The sequence below is a fragment of the Meriones unguiculatus genome, chromosome 12 (assembly GCF_030254825.1).
Source record: "Meriones unguiculatus strain TT.TT164.6M chromosome 12, Bangor_MerUng_6.1, whole genome shotgun sequence".
Taxonomy (NCBI): Eukaryota; Metazoa; Chordata; class Mammalia; order Rodentia; family Muridae; genus Meriones; species Meriones unguiculatus.
Genome location: NC_083360.1, coordinates 68,274,010 through 68,295,286, shown reverse-complemented (window position 1 = coordinate 68,295,286; position 21,277 = coordinate 68,274,010). Strand labels below are relative to the sequence as shown.

The 21,277-nt window shown below is 42.6% G+C and overlaps 1 protein-coding gene across 2 annotated transcripts in view; it reads right to left on the bottom strand.

Moving 5' to 3' along the window:
* Nucleotides 1-21,277, bottom strand: part of Mtap (methylthioadenosine phosphorylase) — a 75,372-nt gene that overhangs the window by 14,163 nt on the left and 39,932 nt on the right. For both annotated transcript variants that reach the window (XM_060365836.1, XM_021647022.2), the window contains 3 exons: nt 17,888-17,974; nt 16,855-16,913; nt 12,612-12,779 (listed from right to left, as the gene is read on the bottom strand). In XM_060365836.1, coding sequence (XP_060221819.1) covers nt 12,612-12,779; nt 16,855-16,913; nt 17,888-17,974 — 314 coding nt within the window. The remainder of the gene's footprint in view (nt 1-12,611; nt 12,780-16,854; nt 16,914-17,887; nt 17,975-21,277) is intronic.

Below are 21,277 nucleotides of genomic sequence, written 5' to 3'. Positions count from 1 at the left end.
AGAGAATGCATGTGTGCCTGCAGGGGGCTTTCCCCTCTCCTGCTATTCAGAACCCCTGCCTAGGGAATGAGTACTGCCCACAACTGACCAGCTCTCCCTGTAGTCAAGACAACCACCCATAGGATACACCCAAAGGCCAAGCTGACCTTGGTAATTCCTCATTGAGACTCTCTTCCCAGATGGTTCTAAGTCGTGTTAAGGTGGCAGGAAAGACTAAGCACACAGGTGCTAAAACAAACAAACAAAAAAAGTACTTTGGGAGGGGAGGGGGATCCAAGATGGCAGCGACCAGCGCGCACTGTTCCTGAGAGACAGAAGATTTAAAACTCCAAAATTAGTGAGTGAAGGGGCAACTGAAGCTAGAAAATCAACCTGTGGCTTCCTGAAAGAGGGGACATCACAGGAGCAGAGAACATTTAGGTTCAGTTCAGACTTCTCTGGGAACGGAGAGGCACAATTCCCTTGTATGGGCCTCCCTCCTTCTCGGGGTCAGAGACAACAGAGGCAGGGCTCCTAGCTACTCAGCCACAGCGGCCAGCTGTACCCACCCCCGAGTATCCACCCACCACCCAGCATCTGCCCGCCACCAAGTACGGGCCAGCAAGTACCCGCCAGCTGAGTCCCAGCCTCGAATGGCCACACCGACTCCACAGACCTGCAAAGCCACCCAGATATACCAGATGCCGGGCAACCTAGGTCTGTGGACCACTTCTGTGTCTCCCCAGGACTTCCCAGCAGGCACCTGGACACTCCAGTTCTGCAGCCGCAGCTGGACTCCCCAGTTCAGTTCAGCGGCTGTTACATCACTGAGCTGATTGAGCTCAAGCTGCCACATTTGACTCAGCAGGCCCAAACCCAGTAGTAGAGACCAGGAGGAACCCCTGTGCTTTTCAATTTGACCTGCTAGAGAACAAGTGTACCCTCAAGTACCTACAGAGCCCCAGATCCAGGTTGCTAGCAGCCAGACATCAGATCCCCTCCCACCCACACATATACTATGGGAAACAGAGGGTTACTTGGGACATTGAAACCCCTGTTCTGCAGATCTACCAGAGAAGTTTAGGCAAATAACTCCTGGAGCTCAGCTAGAGATAAATACCAGTAGCCTATAGGCCACTGATGTACTCAGTGAATTTGCATCCGCAGATCATCACAGGCGCTTGACCCCTTTGGTGCCTATAAGGTACCCATCCCTCACACTGAAGGCCTCTACATTCTCTAGCACCCTGTCCCTCAGGGCATACTTCCACGCATGCACACACGCATTTGTCCTTTTGTGGACTTTCCTCCCACAGGTACAGCTGAAACACCAATGCACACGCTGAAACCACTGGACCTCTCTCATCTTCCTGAAGAATTCTCCAGACACCAGAGAAAGATGGTACCAGTCTGAACTGCAGAATCCAAGAACAAACAGTGAAGGTTACAGATAAGCAAATGGCCAGAGGACTGCGAAAGAACACATCAAACAAAAATCAGGAAATCATGGCTTCACTAACAACATCCAAAATCAATGGATACTCCAATTCACTGGAAACACAGGAAAATGGCTTTAAAGATATGCTTATCCAGTTATTAGAGACACATAAAGAGGAAACAAACAAATCTCTCAAAGAAAGTGCCACACAGATGGAAGCAAATAAACACGAAATGAACAAAGCTCTCAAAGAAACACAGACAAATATAGCCAAACAAATAGAGATACAAGTTGAGGCACAATTAGTGGCATATAGAGAAGAAATGAAAAAAAAAAAAAAAATAGAGGCCATCATATACAGACAGGAAGCCACATTCAAACAGATGAAGGAAATGGAGCAAGGCATAAAATAGAATTAGAATCAATAAAGAAAACACAGAGAAAACCCTGGAGCTGGAAAACTTAGAGAAAAGATCAGGAACCACAAAGGTAAGCATCACAACAGAATACAAGAGATGGAAGAGAGAATCTCTGGTGCTGAAGATACACTTGCAGAAATTGATGCTTCTCTCAAAGAAAAAGTAAAATCGGAAAAGTCCCAAACACAAAACATCCAAGAAATCAGACACCATGAAAAGGCGAAATCTAAAAATAATAGGAATTGATGAAAAGATTCCAAGCTCCAAGCTACAGAAAATATCTTCAAGAAGATCACAGATAAAAATTTCCGCAACTTAAAGAAATAGATGTCCATAAACATATAAGAGGCCTACAAAACACCAAATAGACTAGACCAGAAAAGAAACTCCTCACAGCACATCATAGTCAAAATACTAAATCTACAAAGCAAAGAAAAGATATTAAAAGCAGCAAGGGAAAAAGGCCAAGTAACATAAAGGTAGACCTATCAAAATCACACTAGACTTCTCATCAGAAAGTATGAAAGCCAGAAGGGCCTGGGCAGATGTCATGCAGACTTTAAGGGACCACAGATGCCAACACAGACTACTATACCCAACAAAGCTTTTAATCAAAATAGATGGAGAAAACAAAATATTCCATGACAAAACTAAATTTAAGAAATTTGTGATAGCTCATACAAGCAACTTAATGTCCCAACTGAAAGCCCTAGAAAAAAAAGAAGCAAAAACACCTAAGAGGAGCACACAGCTTTAATAATCAAACTCAGGGCTGAAATCAATCAATTAGAAATAAATAAAAGTATTCAAAGAATCAATAAAACCAAGAGCTGGTTCTTTGAGAAAAATCAACAAGATAGACAAACCCTTAGCCAAACTAACTAAAAGGCAGAGAGAATCTATCCAAATCAGCAAAATCAGAAATGAAACGGGAGACATAACTATAGACATTGAGGAAATAAAAACAATCATTACGTCTTATTTCAAAAGCCTATATGCCACAAAATTTGAAAATCTAAAAGAAATGGACAATTTTCTTTATAGATTTTGTCTACCAAAATTAAGTCAAGATCAGGTAGAAAGACTGAATAGCCCTATATCCCCCAAGGAAATTGAAGCAGTCATCAACAGTCTCCCTTCCAAAAAAGCACAGATGGTTTCAGCGCAGAATTCTACAAGACCTTCAAAGAAGAGCTAACACCAATACTCTCCAAACTATTCCACAAAACAGAAACAGAAGGAATATTACCAAACTCATTCTTTGAAGCCATAGCCATCTTGATACCCAAACCACACAAAGACCAAACAAAAAAGAGAACTTCAGACCTATCTCTCTTATGAACACTGATGCAAAAATACTCAATAAAATACTTGCAAACCCAATCCAAGAACACATAAAAGATATCATCCACTATGACCAAGTAGGCTTCATCCCAGGCATGCAAGGGGAGTTCAATATACGGAAATCCATGAAATCCATCAATGTAATCCACCATATAAACACACTGAAGAAAAAAAACCACTCCTTAGATGCCGAAAAAGCATTTGACAAAATCCAACACCTATTCATGTTTAAAGTCTTGGAGAGATAAGGGATATAACGCACATACCTAAACATAGAAAAGGCAATATACAGCAAGCCTATAGCCAACATCAAACTCAATGGGGAGAAACTTAAATCAATCCCACTGAAATCAAGGATAAAGCAAGGCTGCCCACTCTCTCCATATTTCTTGAACACAGTACTTAAAGTTCTAGCTACAGCAATAAGACAAGTAAAGGAGATCAAGGAAATACAAATCGGAAAGGAAGAGGTCAAAGTTTCAGTATTTGCAGATGATATGATAGTATACCTGAGTGACCCCAAAAATTCAACCAGAGAACTCCTTCAGCTGATAAACAACTTCAGCAAAGGGGCTGGATAAAAAATTAACTCAAAAAAAAAAAAAATCTGAAGCCCTCCTGTATACCCAAGACAAAAGGGCCAAGAAAGAAATCAGGGAAACAACACCCTTCACAATAGCCACTAATAACACAAAGTACCTTGCTGTGACTCTAACCAAGTAGGTGAAAGGCCTGTTTGAAAAAAACTTCAAGTCTCTGAAGAAAGAAATTGAAGAAGATATCAGAAGATGGAAAGATCTCCCATGTTCATGGATCAGTAGAATTAACATAGTGAAAATGGCCATTCTGCCAAAAGCAATTTACAGATTCAATGCAATTCCCATCAAAATACCAACACAATTCTTTTCAGACCTTGGAAAAAAAAATTTTCAACTTCATATGGAGAAACAAAAAAATCCAGAATTTCCAAAACGATCCTGTAAAACAGATCATCTAGAGGTATCTCCATCCCTGATCTCAAGCTGTATTACAGAGTAATAGTAATAAAAACTGCACAGTATGGGCATAGAAGCAGAAAGGTGCATCAATGGAACCAAATAGAAGACCCAGAAATAAACCCACATGCCTATGAACACTTGATTTTTGACAAAGAAGCCAAAACCATTCAATGGAAAAAAGACAGCATCTTCAACAAATGGTGCTGGTCCAACTGGATGTCTACATGCAGAAAAATGAAAATAGATCCATATTATCACCCTGCACAAAACTAAAGTCCAAGTGGATCAAAGACCTCAACATAAAACCAGATACACTAAATTGGTTAGAAGAAAAAGTGGAGAAGAGCCTAGAACTCATTGGCATAGGAGACAACTTCCTGAACAGAACACCAACAGCACAGGCTCTAAGAGCAACAATCAATAAATGGGACCTCATGAAACTGAAAAGTTTCTGTAAATCAAAGGACACTATTGATAGAACAAAACGACAGCCTACAGACTGGGAAAGGATCTTCACCAACCCTATATCTGACAGAGGGCTGATGTCCAGAATATATAAAGAACTAAAGAAGTTAAAAGGCAACAAATCAAGCAAGCAATCCAATTTAAAAAAAAAAAATGGGGTGCAGAGCTAAATAGAGAACTGTCTGTAGAAGAATATAGAACGGCAGAGAACCACTTAAAGAGATGCTCAACATCTTCAGCCATCAGAGATGCAAATCAAAATGACCCTGAGATTTTACCTTACACCCATCAGAATGGCTAAGATCAAAAACTCAAGTGACAACACATGTTGGAGAGGTTGTGGAGAAAGGGGAACCCTCCTCCATTGCTGGTGGGAATGTAAACTTGTACAACCACTTTGGAAATCAATCTGGCGCTCCTCTCAGACAAATAGGAATACTGCTTCCTCAAGATCCAGCTATACCACTCCTAGGCATATATCCATAAGAGGCTCAAGTACACAACAAAGACATTTATTTGTTCAACCATGGTTGTAGCAGCTTTATTCATAATAGCCAGAAACTGGAAACAACCCAGATGTCCATCAACGGAGGAATGGATACAGAAATTATGGTGCTTTTACACAATGGAATACTACTCAGCAATTAAAAACAAGGAAATCATGAATTTTGCAGGCAAATGGTGGGATCTAGAAAAGATCATCCTGAGTGAGGTTTCCCAGGAGCAGAAAAACACACACAATATATACTCACTTATAAGTGGGTCCTAGACTTATAAGAGAGGATAAACATACTGAAATCTATACACCTGAGGAAGATAAACAAGAGGACCCAGGGTAAGATGATCAATCCTCACTTAGAAAGACAAATGGGATGGACATTGTAAGTAGGAGAAAACAAGTAACAGGACAGGAGCCTACTGCAGACGGCCTCTGAAAGACTCTACCTAGCAGTGTATCAAAGCAGATGCTGAGACTCATAACCAAACCTTTGGCAGAGTGCAGGGAATCATATGAAAGAAGGGGGAGTTAGTATAACCTGGAGAGGATGGGAGCACCAGAAGGACCAAATATATCTGGGCACAGGGGTCTTTTCTGAAACTATTTCTGCAACCAAGGACCATGTATGGATATTACCTAGAACCTCTGCTTGGATGTAGCCCATGGTAACTCAGTATCCAAGTGGGCTAGTAAGGGCAACAGGGACTATTTCTGACATGAACTCAGTGACTGGCTCTTTGACCTCCCCCCTACCCCCTGAGAGAGGAGCAGCCTTGCTAGGCCACAAAGGAGGACATTGCAGGCAGTCTTGATGAGCCTAATAAGCAGGGTCAGATGGAAGGGGAGGAGGACCTCCCCTATCAGTGGACTTGGAAAGGGGCAGGAAGGAGCTGAGGGAGGGACATTGAGATTGAGAGGGAATGAGAGAGGGAACTATGGCTGGGATACAAAGTAAATAACCTGTCATTAATATAAAAAAATAAAATTAAAATAAAATTAAAAAAAGTAATGCACAAACAAAACATCGCTGAAAAAGTGAAGGGGGACACATAGGCTTGTACTGCCAAGAGAGATGAGTTCAAGGTTGTCACTGGGCTCTTTCGGACACAGAACAGGAGAAAAAAAAAAAAAAGCAGAAAAATTGAGCAGAAAAAAAAAGTTTCTTAAAATTAGCTTGATGGCATATTTGTTAGTTAATACTCTTCCTTGAAGAAAGTTGAAGAGTAACACCTGTCCTCCAGGAAACCTCTTGAGGTGTTTTCCAAATGTGGCCTCTGACCCTAGCAAGTCCCAACACGATTGCACATGACTCAGTCAACTTTCCGAAAAACAACATGGCTTTGCTCACAAGGATGGAGGGAGGGAGAAAGGAAACAACAAAAATGACCCTAGAGGGCACCAGACAAGCATGTGGAGCACATACAGACACATAGACAAAACATTCATTCACAGAAGAAAAAAAAACTTAAAATAAAAAACTCAAAACACAAAAGCAACAATCACAAAAATCTTAACTCTGATAGGGGTAGCCATCTGATAATACTCTCGTAAAGATTAGGATTTCAACACAAAATCGGAGGGTCATAGAAGACTTCAGAGCACAGCAATGAGGGTTTTGCTCATGGCTCTGAAAGAGACAGTGATGTAATTTCAGGGTGTGCATCTGTAAAAGGGGACAATACTTACTGATAATGCTATTGTTTCCTGATGTCCCACACTTGTTCCAGGTCAATGTAAACAGTTTTATCAGGTTGCACAATCACTGCCCTAGGCTGTCTACCCAGGAAACAACAGCCACAGATAGGTATACTATAGGTAGAAAAAAAGTACCACTCTGTTTTTATGCTTAGGATTGCAAACTGTTTAAGCAGGAGAAAGCTGGCTGGAAAGACTTTGGCATTTTAAACTCCACTGAGGGGTCAGATTACTGTTTTAAAAGGTCCATTTCTAAAAGCAATAGTCATAGTTAAGAAACTGAAGATGTGGACTGAAGAGCAGGATGTGACATTTTCTTTCACTATGGAGTTATTCATGGGTAACTTGATTTCCTTTTCAGAAGACCAAATATGATAGCATCATAATCATTCATATTCCTCTGGAAAGAGATAAATAAGCAAAGGTTCGGGGCTTCCTAAATATAAACTTAAGAAAGAAAAACCATTCCTAAAAAAGTGGCAAGAGTTCACGAAGCCTGGATCCATAAGTTGGACAAGCCACACCGAACGAACGACAGGAAGGGCTGAATCAGTCTGTAAGGATAGCTAACCAGAATGTTATTTCCCCTGCTTAAGTTTCTGCTTCTCAAAGCCCCAAGGACATACTCATGGGAGTATTTGTGGCTGCCATTTCTTGGTTTATGTCACAGCTACAATCAGGTATATGGAAAGCATCTACTGAAGGGCGGTCAGGCAGAGAAGGGGAGTGCTGTCCAGAAAAGGTGCCGGCAAGAAGGTGGGCACGAGCTTTCGCAGACAAGAAGTTGTGATGTAGAGACAAGAGTGACGGACGGTTCCTGCAAGGATCAGGGAGGACGGCCCCAGCGGTGTCATGAATTAGCGAGCATAGGAACAGAAGACGGTTACAAAATCCAAGCTATCTCACTGGGGTGGGCAGAGCTGTAAGACCGAGGCTGAGGGGTGGCTGAGGTGACAGTCTTGAGTCACCTGAATTTGAGTCCCCTAAGGCCCACTTGCTGGCGTAGCAGCATCCTTGAACATAACTGGGGCAATGATCACTGCATGCCGGCAATTAACGGAAAAAGCATTACCTACAAAGCCCCCTACCCCCCACCCATACCACAGCTCAGTTTTTGCAACAGGACATGTGGTAACACTGTGAAGAGCTATAACTACACTGGATTCTTCTTGGGGTTCTCAACCTCACTTTAAGCACAGCTAGATACAAAAGAACTCGGACACAGGTTACGGATGAAAGGGCGTGCAGAGGCAGGCGGTGAGAGGGTGAGAGTATGCCCAACAGTGTCTGCATCCTTATAAAACTGAAGATGACATTCTTAGCACAGAGTGAGGAAGACACACAAGACGCTGAAGGAACAGGATGCTCCTGCCTTGTCTGGACCTGCCTCTGAGAGGAATGGGGCAGAGCAATGCAAGAACCCCTGGGAAACTTCATCATGAAATGTCATTCCTCCCTTTTTTTTTTTTTTGTCTCAGACAGGGTTGATGTCATTATGTAATGCAGGTGTGCAAACTGTCCTCAAACTCAGTGTTCCTGCCGTGGCCTCCTGAGGGTTGAGGTGCAAACCATCACGCTCCACTGGCGAGTTTATTTTGTCAAGATGAAAAGAGGACGATGTAGCACGCACACCAGAGCATACCCCCACCTCACCACAGCCTTAAAGGATGACATCACAGGGGAAGCCCAAGGCAGGGCTGCATCTCTGGGATGGTGAAATAAACAGCAGAATCTACCAGCCCATGTGTTTACTGCGGGACTTTCCTGGTGAGTCAGAATGCAAAGCAACAGCATACCCAGGCCTCTCCTATTCTTCCTGCAAGAAGATAAGCTAGGAAAAAAAAAAGCAAAAAAAAGCAAAAAACAAAGGCCAAAACCAAGCTTGAGAAGGAGCACATCAGAACCTGACACCCCCAAAAATCTTCCAGTAGAAGATAAGGATACTGAAGGACAAAGGCATCTGAGGGGCAGAGCCAGTCTTCACTGCTCACTGGGTGGGTCTTTGCATTCTTTAAGCAGTACCCAACCAGGGTCCAGAAGTGCAGCTAACACGCCAACCACACTTCAAAGAAACCACGTGATACCTCAAGTGAATGACCTTATTTGCTTTGATCTTCAGTTTTGTTTTTTTTTTTTTTAAGACAAAACCCTAAACTGCAAAACATTCTTGATGAAGGCTAGTATTAAAAAATAGAAAGTTCATTTTCCTTCCTTCTCACTGGCGTTCTTGTTCTACCCGGTATTCTGAGACACAGAAGTGATGGTGCTTCTATGAATGTCGCTTTAACCTTAAAATAAGGACCTACATCAACAATTCTGCATATATCCTTTCTTCCCTGTGTCATCAACGAATTCAGTGATAAAGCAAAGACTGACAGCACAGGGAAGGAGACATGTAGAAATTGCTGGAAGTCCCCATCCCTGGGCCTCTCGAACTCTTGAATGGTTCTACTGGATTACATTTCTTCCACCCAGATAATAGTATCTGTCATAGTATCTGTACTGGCTGCTTTTGTGTGTCACTTGACACAAGTTAGAGTCCTCAGAGAGGACGGGTTCTCAGTTGAGGAAATGCCTTCATCAGCTGCAAGGCATTTTCTCAACTAGTGATCAGTGGGGCAGGGTCTAGCCCATGGGTAGTGCCATCCTTGGACTGGTGGCCTTGGCTTCTATAAGAAAGGAGGCTGAGCAAGCCATGAGAAGCAAGCCAGTAAGCGGCACCCCTCCATGGCTTCTCCATCGGCTCCTGCCTCCAGGCTCTAGCCCTGCTTGAGTTCCTGTCCAACTTCCTCCAACGATAGACTATGATCTGGAAGTATAAGCCAAATAACCCCTCCCCCCTCCCAACCTGCTTTTTGGTCATGGTGTCTTCACTGCAGCATTAGGAACCCTAACAAAGGCAGTATCTAAAAGTGATTAGCTTAGAAGACGGAGGGAGCAAGTGTCACAAGTAACATAGAAGAGACAACAGAATGCCCCAGCACTGGGGAGAAGCCAGCAGAATCCCTCAGAAAGACCCCTACGCAACACTCTAAAATCAACCCTCAAAGCTGGTAAGCAACAATAGGGCAAAGGCTAAGCAACCCTAAACAACCATGCTTCCAAACTCATCTAAGCCTTTTCTTAGAATCCAGCTTGTTTACACAGGGCCCTTGCCAAGGCACAGGCAGGGAGGAGGGGTCTGACTTCATGAGAAACCTCATCCTTGGTCCTGTGGGGCTTGGAGGACACCACACCTCCAAAGACACACATATCTATTTTTGACTTTTTATTGATTCTTTATGAATTTCACATCATGCACCCCAATCCCACTCATCTCCCATCCTTTCCTATCCACCCTCTGCCTTTGCAATTCCCACCACTCCAAAAGAAAATAAAATGGGATATAATAAACAAATCTTGTCATGGAAGCTACAGTGTGTCAGTGTGCCCTGCAGTAATACCTTTTTGTCCATATATCTTTACCTGTAAGTGTTCATTGCAATGAGTCCACTGGTCTGGTTCAAGGCCTCTGACTTCTGTTACTCTATCAATACTGGATTCTCACAGGAACTCCGCTCAGACATCCTGTTGTTGCCCTGTGACAAGATCCTGCAGCTTCCGATCTGCAGGACTGGCCATTTCACATGCTTCTGCAGTTCATAGATGGGGTGGGCCTACTCAAAGCCCTGGACCTGAGCCTGGCGGCATCTGAGTTGGTCAGCCCACCAGATCTCCCACACTCACGTCACCAGGGCAAGTTCTCGAGCACTGCCTCAGCTAGCTCACCCAATGCTGAAGCCAGCGAAGGGGCGGGGCCTGCTCTCCTGCCTGGGGCCCGGTTCAATGGCATCCACACTAGCAGGGCCAGCTCAACTATAATGCCTAGTCTACAAAATGAGTCCGAGACAGCCAGCCAGGGCTTGTTACACAGAGAAACCCTGTCTTGGGGGAAAAATCTGAAATGAGAAGATAGTAGGTAGGGCTTGGAGAGATGGCTCAGTGGTTAAGAGCGCTGTCTACTCTTCCTAATGGACCCAGGTTCAATTCCCAGTACCCACACGGCAGCTCACAACTGTCCTAATGCCAATTCTAGGGGATCTGATACCTTTACACTAATGCACATAAAATAAAAATTAAATAAATTAAAAAACCCATTTCATCTAAAAAAAAAATGGAAGAAGATAGTAGGTTTCTTTGGTATTAAAGTTCTAGTCAAATATTTTGCTCTCCGTGATCACCTTAGTGACAACTGAAAAATAATTGTGTTCTTTAAATACCCCTGAGATGCCCTCCACCCACCCTATTCTGCGCGCACACACACACACACACACACACTCAATTCAAAATGGATCAAAAAAGTATCTCAACATCAGATCTGGATCCCTGAAAAGTGCTGGAGGAAAACAGAGGAAAAACACATTGAGATACAGGCCTGGGTAAGGCAAGAACTTCCTTAAAGCAGGACTCCAGTTAGCAAAGGGCAAATAGGACTGCACCAAGCTAAAAAGTGCGTGCACAACAAATCACACTACCAGAAAGTACTCACAAACTGGGAGAAAAATCTTTGCCAGCAAGGAATTAAAAAAAAAAAAAAAACAAAATATATGAAAAAACTAAATAAAAGAAAATCTAAACAACAAACAATCCAATCAATAAACAGGGAAATGAACTGCATGGATATTTCTCAGATGTAGAAACAACTAATAAATACGTGATAAATGTTCATCATTTTTAGCCATCAGGGAAACATCAATCAAATGTTTAGTGAGATTTTATCTTAGCCTAGTCAGTATGGCTAACATCAAGAAAAACGGGCTGGAGGTATGTATGGCTCAGAGCAGCACTGGCTGCTCTTTCAAAGGTCTTGCGATGAATTTCCAGCAAACACGTGATGGCTCACAATCATCTACAATGAGATTTGGTGCCCTCTTCTGGCTTCCATAAGTAAATAAATATACATAAGTAAATAAAATAAATCTTAAAAAAAAAAAAAAAAGAAAAACAGGCAACAAAGGTTGGTAGAGATAGAGAAGGAAGACAAAAAGCCCTTATAAATTATTGGTGGAAATGTAAATTAGCTCATCCACTGGAGGTTCCTCAAAGAAAGCGAAAACAGCAGAACCTACCCCAACCCTGGGCGTACACTTGATTTTTCTAATTCAACAGATTAAAGAGATGCCTGCACACGCAGCTTTATCTATGGCCAATTCATTGAAACAACTCTGATGCCCATTTACCTATCGAGAAAATGTGATATATCAACAACAGACATTGGTCAGCCATAAACAAGTCAATGGTCATTTACACCAAAATGAATGAACCTGGAGGAATTTGTGAGGTAAAACAAGCAAGACACTGAAAGACAATGCACGAACTCATGTGTGATCTGAAACATAGACTCAGAAGCTGAGGAGATAATTGGTCAAAGGATATTACATTTTAGTTGAGCAGGAAGATTTTTTAAATTTCCTGTATGGCATGGGAATGCAGTATTATCTATTATATAGTGGAAAAAAAAATCAGTGTTTGTATCCAAACTGACTTGTGAGGTGTATATGTGAAGTGATAGGTGAACTATACAATGACCACACACATCAATTCTATTCATCAATATATAATTCCTATTTGTCAGCTCAGTTTAAAAAACAGATAAAACAAAAAAAAAAAACCATAAAACCTCTACAATGAAAAGCTTCACGTGATTGCCTTTGCTCTTCCTGTCTCCCCACGTTTCCCACACACCGTCCCTCAGAGCTGAAAACGGTGAGCTACAAGGCCGCTCCGCCACTTACCTGTCAATGAACTGATCTATGATGACCAGGTCCCCAGGCTGGATCTCTTCTCTCAAGGACCCGCAAGCTGTGGTTACTATGATATGTGTACAGCCCTCTTCCTTCAAAGCCCAGATGTTTGCCTGGTAGTTGACTTTTGAAGGCATGATGGTGTGTTGTCTCCCGTGTCTAAGGAAGGAGATTGAAGTAGGGCATCAGCCATCAGAGGAGGGAATTAAACGGTTACAAAGAAACAGGGCAAGCCCACCTTCCTGCTGGGACTCCTCCAATCCCTTCTCCTGAAATGAATAAACTATGCAACCGTTCAATCTATGACTTCCTGCTGCCTTTGGAGGACAGATCAGCTCTTTCATGACACTGTTGTGGGCTCCACTGAACCAAAGTTCTTTTTATAAGGCACGGTTTTTCTATAATCCCTGGTTGTCCTGGAACTCACTTTGTAGACAAGGTTACCCTTGAACTCAAGAGAACCACCTGCCCCTGCCTCCTAAGTGCTGGGATTAGAGAAACACACCACTGTTCAGCCCTGAACTGTAGATATGATTCCGACCTGTACCACAGGCTGTGGCTGTACTTGGAAACAGGGTTCTTTGTTTTGTTTTTGAAAAAAAAAAAAAAAGTTATTTTGATTAATTTTCCAATGTATTGTTCAATATAATGTCACTTTCTGATGGCAAAAGTTGGGTTCCACTGAAACTTGACAATGCTACAGAGAGCTACTACTCTTCCAAGAAGTAGGAAACAGCTAGAGAGAGAAAGCACAGGTTTCTAGAAGTGTGGCAACTCAGACCATTGGCCCAGGAGGCCCAAAGCATTTATGTTAAGATGGGCATGAATGTTTCTTACCTGGTAACAAAAGCGAGAAATGGGGAATACGACATGGACACCAAATGGAGCAGTGTACGTACTATATCAACAGCAGACAAAGGGCTTTAAGCATAATTATAGAAGAGGGAGCCACTATTTTACTTGAAAGTTTTCTAGACTCTGTAGATAATAAATGTTTATCCAAAAATGTTTTATACATAGTATAGAACATAAAATGTTTTGTATATAATTGTTTCTCAGTTAAAGATGAGCCCAAAGCTGTAGTGTAAAACTGTTGTTATAATGTTCTTGTGGAATGTATACAATTTACCCTTGTTTATTCAAACGCTGATTTCTCTACCCAACTATCTGGTTTCAATCCAGACATGGCATTGTGATGCTTAAGCATCCCGTGTCTCAAGTTTGTGTAAACATGCCACCGTTTGTTCTCTATATTGTCAATTAAACAACCAGCCCAATGCTGTGTAATGGAGAGGATATGGTGGGACATCCTGGTCCGGAGGGAAGAGAGAGAGGAAGAAGGATGGAGGAGCAGAAGTCAGCAGGAGAGAACTTGGAACCAAGAGGAGGGATGAACCGGACCTCTCAGATATGTCTAATTATAATGGGTGAAATCTGAATGGTAGGAAGCTATGCAGGCTTGGAGGTTTAGGATGGAGTAACTATTGCCCAGCATTGTGCTCTAGGTTAATTATATAATCCTAGTCTCTGTGTGGTGATTTGGGTATACAGCTGGATTAGCATTAACCGCTGATTAACTAAAGGATAAGTTAATAGTAAATATTAATACCCACAACAGTAACAAAAAGCGTTTCTTCTGTTAAGACTATCCTTCTCAATTTCCAATTTCCTTAGTTAGTGCATTAGTTTTCCAAATACACCAGACATCTTTTTTATAGCCACAAACCAAGTAGGCATTACTTTTTCAAAGGGTTTACAGGTTAAAAGCCATTTCATTAAGATGCTGTGCACATCAGACCTATGACAAGACCCATAAGGGATTGTTAATACACCTTTCTTTAATCTCAGCACTTGGGAGGCAGGCAGTTCTCTGAGTTTGAGGCCAGTCTGTTCTACAGAGTGAGTTCTAAGGAGCCAGGGCTACACAGAGAAACCCAGTCTCAAAAAACCAAACCAAATCAGCCAAACAACCAAACAAAACATCAAAACTAGGGCTGCAGAGATGGCTCAGTGGTTAAGAGCACCGTCTGCTCTTCCAGAGGTCCTGAGTTCAATTCTCAGCAACCACATGGTGGCTCACAACTATCTATAACGTGATCTGATGCTCTCTTCTGGCGTGTAGGTGTACATACAGATAGAGCACTCATATACATCAAATAAATAAATCTTTAAAAAACCAAAACCAACCAACCAAACAAAAAAAGAATTATTACTAAACATATCAAAAAGGGCCATGAGATTCCTCACAATCCCCAGAGGAACCAACTCCTCTACCTTGGAGTTTTAGCTACCAGAACTTTGATGAACCACTTTCTGTTTATTTAGGCCTTCCTAACACAGGCTCACTGGTCTTCTCTGCTTCCATACTTAACTGTTACCCAGGCTCTTGACCATCTTTAGATCTTAGCACCAAGGCCAAGAAGTAGGTACTCTAGGCACTGTGTCTACGCCACACCTAATTACTACAGTAATGCTTGGACTGGTCTCTTGGTGCTAACTTCTAAAACTATAATCTGCCACAAGAGCATTGACCTTGTCTGTCTTCCTCAGTCCCACCCATCAGGAAAGCAGTTTACTCTGTTGGACAAACAAATGCATTTGGTTAAAATTATCTAAGCACTTGAAACACATAATCATGAACCTGAGAATCGACACCCACTTTGGGAATTCCAGGCAATGGCTCAGTTATTAAAATCAATTTTAAAATTCACATTGGTTGCATGGCATTCCAATGTTCTTATGAGCAATAGTCTATAAAGATGCCGAAGCTATCCGGGCCTCTTGAATAACTAACGTAAGTGATGTTCCACCAGAGTAGTTTTGTCAAGAGTTCATTTCTTTACCTGCGATAAGACAAAGTGGCTGGGAGCAAGTGACACACAGCCTGACTTTTGTTCAATGTTTGAAAGGTTTGTTTGTTACAGATTTACTTAGTGTTGAAAAGAACACTTAAAATCTACTTTATATACATACACATTTGAATAACCACCTACGTGACTACTATTCAAATAGTCACATTTAGAACAGAGAAGAAATATATCCAAGCATTTAAGTAAAATCTTTTGGGCTTTGGGAGGCAACTGCTTCGGTCTAAAGCTCTCTCATTGACTTCCCCTGAGGCCTCCATGAACACCCAGGCCAGGATTTCCCCCCACCATCAGTAAAACACATACTGAAATATCCACCTGCTCTACAGAGTTGTTAAATAATGCCTCACTAGCACCCTGTTTATATTTTAAAAGAATTTTTGATGCCTTCTTTTGAAAGCTAACAAGCTGTGGACCAACACGGCACCCCAAGTTTCCAGTTTCATAGATAATTCCTAAAGGAGTGGGGGCCCTCATTACACAGAGACACATGTATTTTCCTAGGGGCTGGCTTTTCCAGGAGAAATTAAACACCTATGTGACTTAAGCAACTGTTTCTTCCCTAAGCTTGGGGGGAAAAAATCAGACAGTTCTGCAGCAATAACTACAGACCAAGGAAGGAGACCTGTCTGAAATCCATATGAGGGGATTAAAAACTACCATTAAAAACTACATTTAGTTTTGCTGGCTCCCAAGAACCTTCCACTTCCCCGTGGAGGACAAAGCTTTGAAGAATCCTTTCTTCGTGTCCCATATAGTCCACATGTCTCAAGCGTGGGTCGGCCTGAGGCTTTTTCCTCACTGCTAGACCACAGAAGGCTTCTAGACGCCACTCCTGAGTCACACTGCCATCTTGCTGTCAAGCTCCAGGATCTGCTTGCTAGCCTGAGCTGCTGTGGAGGTCTCACGCGGTCAGGGGCACTCTCTAGTGTTACCTTCCGTGCAGCAGAGCACACGGCTCATCCTGTCTGGAGAGCGAGTGTAGAGACACGGGTAACCCGGAGGGACCTGAAACCTCCTCTCCACAGGAATACAACCAACTACACAAGGACTTGTCATGAACAAAGTATCTTATCTGATAAGGAGAAGAAAGAAAAATCATCAGCAGTTTTGTTTTGTTGTTAGGACAGAAACTGAAGCTTCAATGTCAGTCAGCTGACCTATTTTTACAAACTAAATTGGGGAATGAGATCTTTGACTTCCTAAATACTTGTAATCTGAGCTTTATCTCAGAACCTCTTGGGTTAAGTAAAGGCAAATGATGTGTTCTGGCTCTACAAACATATAATTCATATCCACAACATTCATATTTCCCGAAGTAGTAATATTTAAAACCAAAAAAAAAGGGCCAAATTAAAATACTTTACCTTGCAAGGAGTACACAATCGACGTTTTTTATCTTCCCCAAAATTAAGGCGTCAGAGGGCTGCATGCAATAAAAAATAAACAGCTGCAGCTTAGTAATTTCAAAACATGCATAAACAGTTCTTAAAAATGTGACTCTTTAAACCACAACAGCTCGGTGGAAATACAGTTTGGAGGTACAGCTGAGGGAAATGAGTTTAGGTTTTTACTGCGCAACATTATCATCCACCAGTATTGATTGAGCTCTGGGAGGGCACAGACTCAGCAGGCTCTGAGGCTTGCAGGGGCTTTGTAGCAAGTGCCCCAGAAGACTCGCAGCAGACTGGCATGAAAGTCAAAGGCTGACCGGTGGCACCAAGAGCTCAGTGATTCAATAGCCTGCTTGTGGTGACTGGGCTTCAGGCAGCCAAGGGATGACTTGAAGTGACACAGGGAAAAAAAAACCCAAGAACCGAGATGAGCAAGAAAGCCCGTGAGGCTACCAGCAAGATGCCCGTGTCACGCTAAGAACCAGGCTGAAAAGGAGGGTGTGACCAGGGCGCAAGCTCTTCTCAAGAGGGTCAGAGGAATGCCAGTGTTTGGAAGCAATTTGGAATTAGGAGACACCCTACTCAACCAGCCTAAGGAGCCTTCCCTACAAATCCTACCAACTCTGTTCCCATCCCACGGCTCTGGGGCAGAAAACGTCTCTTCAGATTGATTCACCATCCATCAGTCACCAGCCCATCTGTTAAATTACTGTGGTGTGACCTGGTCTCTAAATTAGAAAGATTTGAATTGAAAATGAGCAACCTGGCTTCTAGAAATGTAATCCGAGAAGCCACTTGTGTGTTCAAAAGCCGTATCGAAACAGTACTCTCCTGTGGCCTCATGGACACCTGAACTGATGAAACCCAGAGGCAGGGCTACTGGCTCTGCCTGAGCAGACATCTCTCAACTGTCCACGCAAAACCAACGTTGCTCTTGATTAAAGAAAAGAAACGAAGCCCATAAAAAGCAATGCCAAAGCCAACACCGTGTCAGCCGGACATTAACCTTGCCAAATGGAGTATCCACATATTTTTCAGTTCTTCCTTCTAAAATTTCTGGATCATCCAAGCCTGTTCCACCAATGATTCCAATCTAAGGGAGAGAAGAGAAGAAAGAAGATTGTCATATCTGGTCATGCTTCATTTTAAGCAAATAGACTTATTCATTTCAAGGTCTTTCATTAAAAAGAAAGAATCAAATCAAATCAAAACAAAAAACCTAAACAAAACAACACAACCTTCTTCTATATTCTTGAAACGGCCAAACATAGACCCGCTGTTTTGCGTCACATGTATTCCCAACTTTAGCTTAGAAACTGAGCCCAGAAGCTGTAGGAAGACCTTCCTGACCAAGGTTGTTTCCCTACCACTTTTACTACAGAATAAAGAAAGCTTGATATTAAAAACTTAGGTATGTTTTTCTTTTTAATAATGGTTTTTTCTTACTACACAGGTTATAAAATAAGAAACTTTCTTTTTCTGCCGCTATAATCACAGAGCTGGAGGGGAATGCAGGTAAAAGATGACAAGTAAATCCACACTAATTTACATACTTAGTCAAAACACTATTCATATGCACACACATACAGGAGACAGCATTTAATACACTGCATTAATTCCAATGTTTATAAAAATAAGCCAGTATTTGAAGTAGCTTTAATTTTTAAGTTCAAGCATTTTATTTCAGCTTCCTGAGACTTTCTAGAAATCTGTGCTCTTGGAAAAAGTGAAGAGCAAACCCAGCACCCACACAGTGGCTCACAACCATCTGTAGCCCCAGTTCCAGGACACCTACTTTTGGCCTCTGAGGGCAATGTACACACACATGCAGACAAAACACCAATGCACATAAAACAAAAACAAATAAACCTGTTTTAAAAATTGGGTTGATCTAACCCTAGTCTAAGAAACAAGAGCAATTACAAAGTCAAATATTAAAGTCTTACTATCAAAAATAAGGAACATCATTATGAACTTTTTCCTGTGTTGACTCCCTTAAAGGAAAACAGGACTTAAATAGGTCAATGGGGCTACAGCATGAGGCCTTAGGAGAAACCACATGGAAAATGACCCCAGCACTTTTTACAATGAAAAGGTGCGAATGTATTGTCACTGAATAAAATTCCTACAAAGTAGAACAGAAGTTTCTGACTCTAGAGAGTAAAATTACAAATAAAGAATTTGTGAGATTTTGCTGCATGTAGAATGGCGGATTTACGTTTCCTGGTGGCTAAAATAGTTGACGTTGGTGCCACCTTGTGGTACATTATTGAAATTACAGCAAATTTTGTATTCTACAACAACGAACTGGCAAAGACCAACCAATATATTGGCGTTTTCTAATCAACAACAGTTATTTCTTTAATACACTTAAGTTCAACAAATATATTAAGTCATTCTTAATATATTTTTACAAAATCCTAGCACTTCTGCTGGTGTGGCTTCTCCATCTTTCACAAATCTGGGCTAACAGACTGTCTCGCCCACGTCCTCCCACTGGGCATCAGAAAAAGCAGTATATGAAATGACCATCATTGACTCTTGAGAGATTTAGCTATAAGGCTTGGCGCAGGAGAATCAGAAGTTCAATGTTGTCTTCCAATATACAGGGAGTTTGTGGCCAGCCTGAGGTACACAACATGAAAAAGCTAAAATCAAATAAAAAACGTGAAACTTTTTATTTATGACCTCTTTGCCCAATCATTTCACGATGCTCCCTGGACCACAGCATCTCAGAATTCGAGTCAACACTGAACTTTCGGGCTTGAATACAAAATAGATCTCATTGTGTTTTGGAATCACTCTCAGAGTGCAGACAAGCTGGGCCAGGATGAGAGCAGCAACTGGAACAGAAGAAGCTCCGGAAACTCACAGTCCTTTATTTCCCAGCTTGAGCTTCAGTCCAAACCCTCCCAGGTACATGACGGCACCGCATTGGGTAGCTGGCAACTCAGCCCTCAGAAAGGAGTGGGCAGTACTTGGGCAAGCTGACCTGGAGGGCCACAGCGGTCTATGAAGCCCGCCCAGTCATCCAACTGGATCGCACAGGAAACCAGAGCAGACACTGAACACTGCTCTGCCGAATGGAACTCAGCTGCCTGCAGAGCCAATGTGTCCAATATCACCCCCTGCTGGTCGTTCAGGCAAAGTACAGCTGGATGAAGCTTCCAAGCACGGTTTAGCAAGGGCTGAGCACTTCACTGGCCTCACCCTATCTGATTTTCACAGCCACCCTCTTAGACAGGTCCTGAGAGACTACTTCCACTTAAAAACAAAGAATGAGAAGAACTCCTGTTTCCTGGCTTCAGCACCATGTTCTAACTCCCAGCATCCTCTTGGGGTCTTCCAGGAGTCCAGTCACTGTCTCTACGATCTAAAGAAACTCACCCTAGCTCAGGACGAGCTTTTGCCCAAGATCACAGAGCACACTACACAACACAGTACGCAGAGCCTCTGGGTAGCTACGCGAGCATCTGAGGCAGTGGTTCTGCAGTTCCTCATGTTGTGCTGACCCCCAACCATAAAACTAACTTTGTTACTTTGTTCGTAACTATAGTTTTGCTACTTTTATGAATCATAAGGTAAAAAAAATTGATAGGCAACCCCCAAAGGCGGGGGACCCGCAGGTGAGAACCAATGACCTAAGGACACTGCTGATAGATCCATTGTCCACACTGAGGAGGCAGCAAGCACCTTACCAGATCCCAAGTTCAGGTGACTCTAGAATGCCAAAATGGACTCGAGGGCTCAGATAGAACGGATGGGTCACACTGTACTTCCAGGAAGTCTTCCTATACTAAACAAGGTTCTGAAACAAGGGACACCTTTAATTGCTCATCATTCTCCCCAGTTTTCCACCGCTCACCTCGAAAAGAACGCCTGCTTCCAGCAAGGCTGAAGGTGCCTGCTTCACCGCACCTTGTGGCTATTTTCCCGGAAACAGGAGCTGTTACCTGTGCCATCCTGTGCGCTTTCACTGTTACCTCAAAACCAGGACTTCACCTACCCCACTTGGTCTCAGGGACCATCCTGCTGCACCCCGGATGGCCTGCCTCCCCAGTGTACTCTCAACACACCAAAGACATGAACTAATGCCAGGAAGATGGGCAGCTTTTGGGTATGTCAAGCTCAAGATGAGGAAAGACAGCTAGGGCGGGATCTGCTACAGTCCCTCATCTGGGTTTCCAGTCCTTCAGCTCCAGTTACCACCAACAAATACCGAGGTGCTATGTGTGTGTGGTCTTGTAGGATCCCACTGATACCAGGAAGTCCAGGTTTACGGGGACAAAGAGGCCAAGTACCTGAGCTTGGGAGGTCTGTACAAAACCTGCAATACGAATCAAAGGGGTTGTATCACAACTGGCTCTATTTCTGACAACCCCTAAGTCAGCTTCCT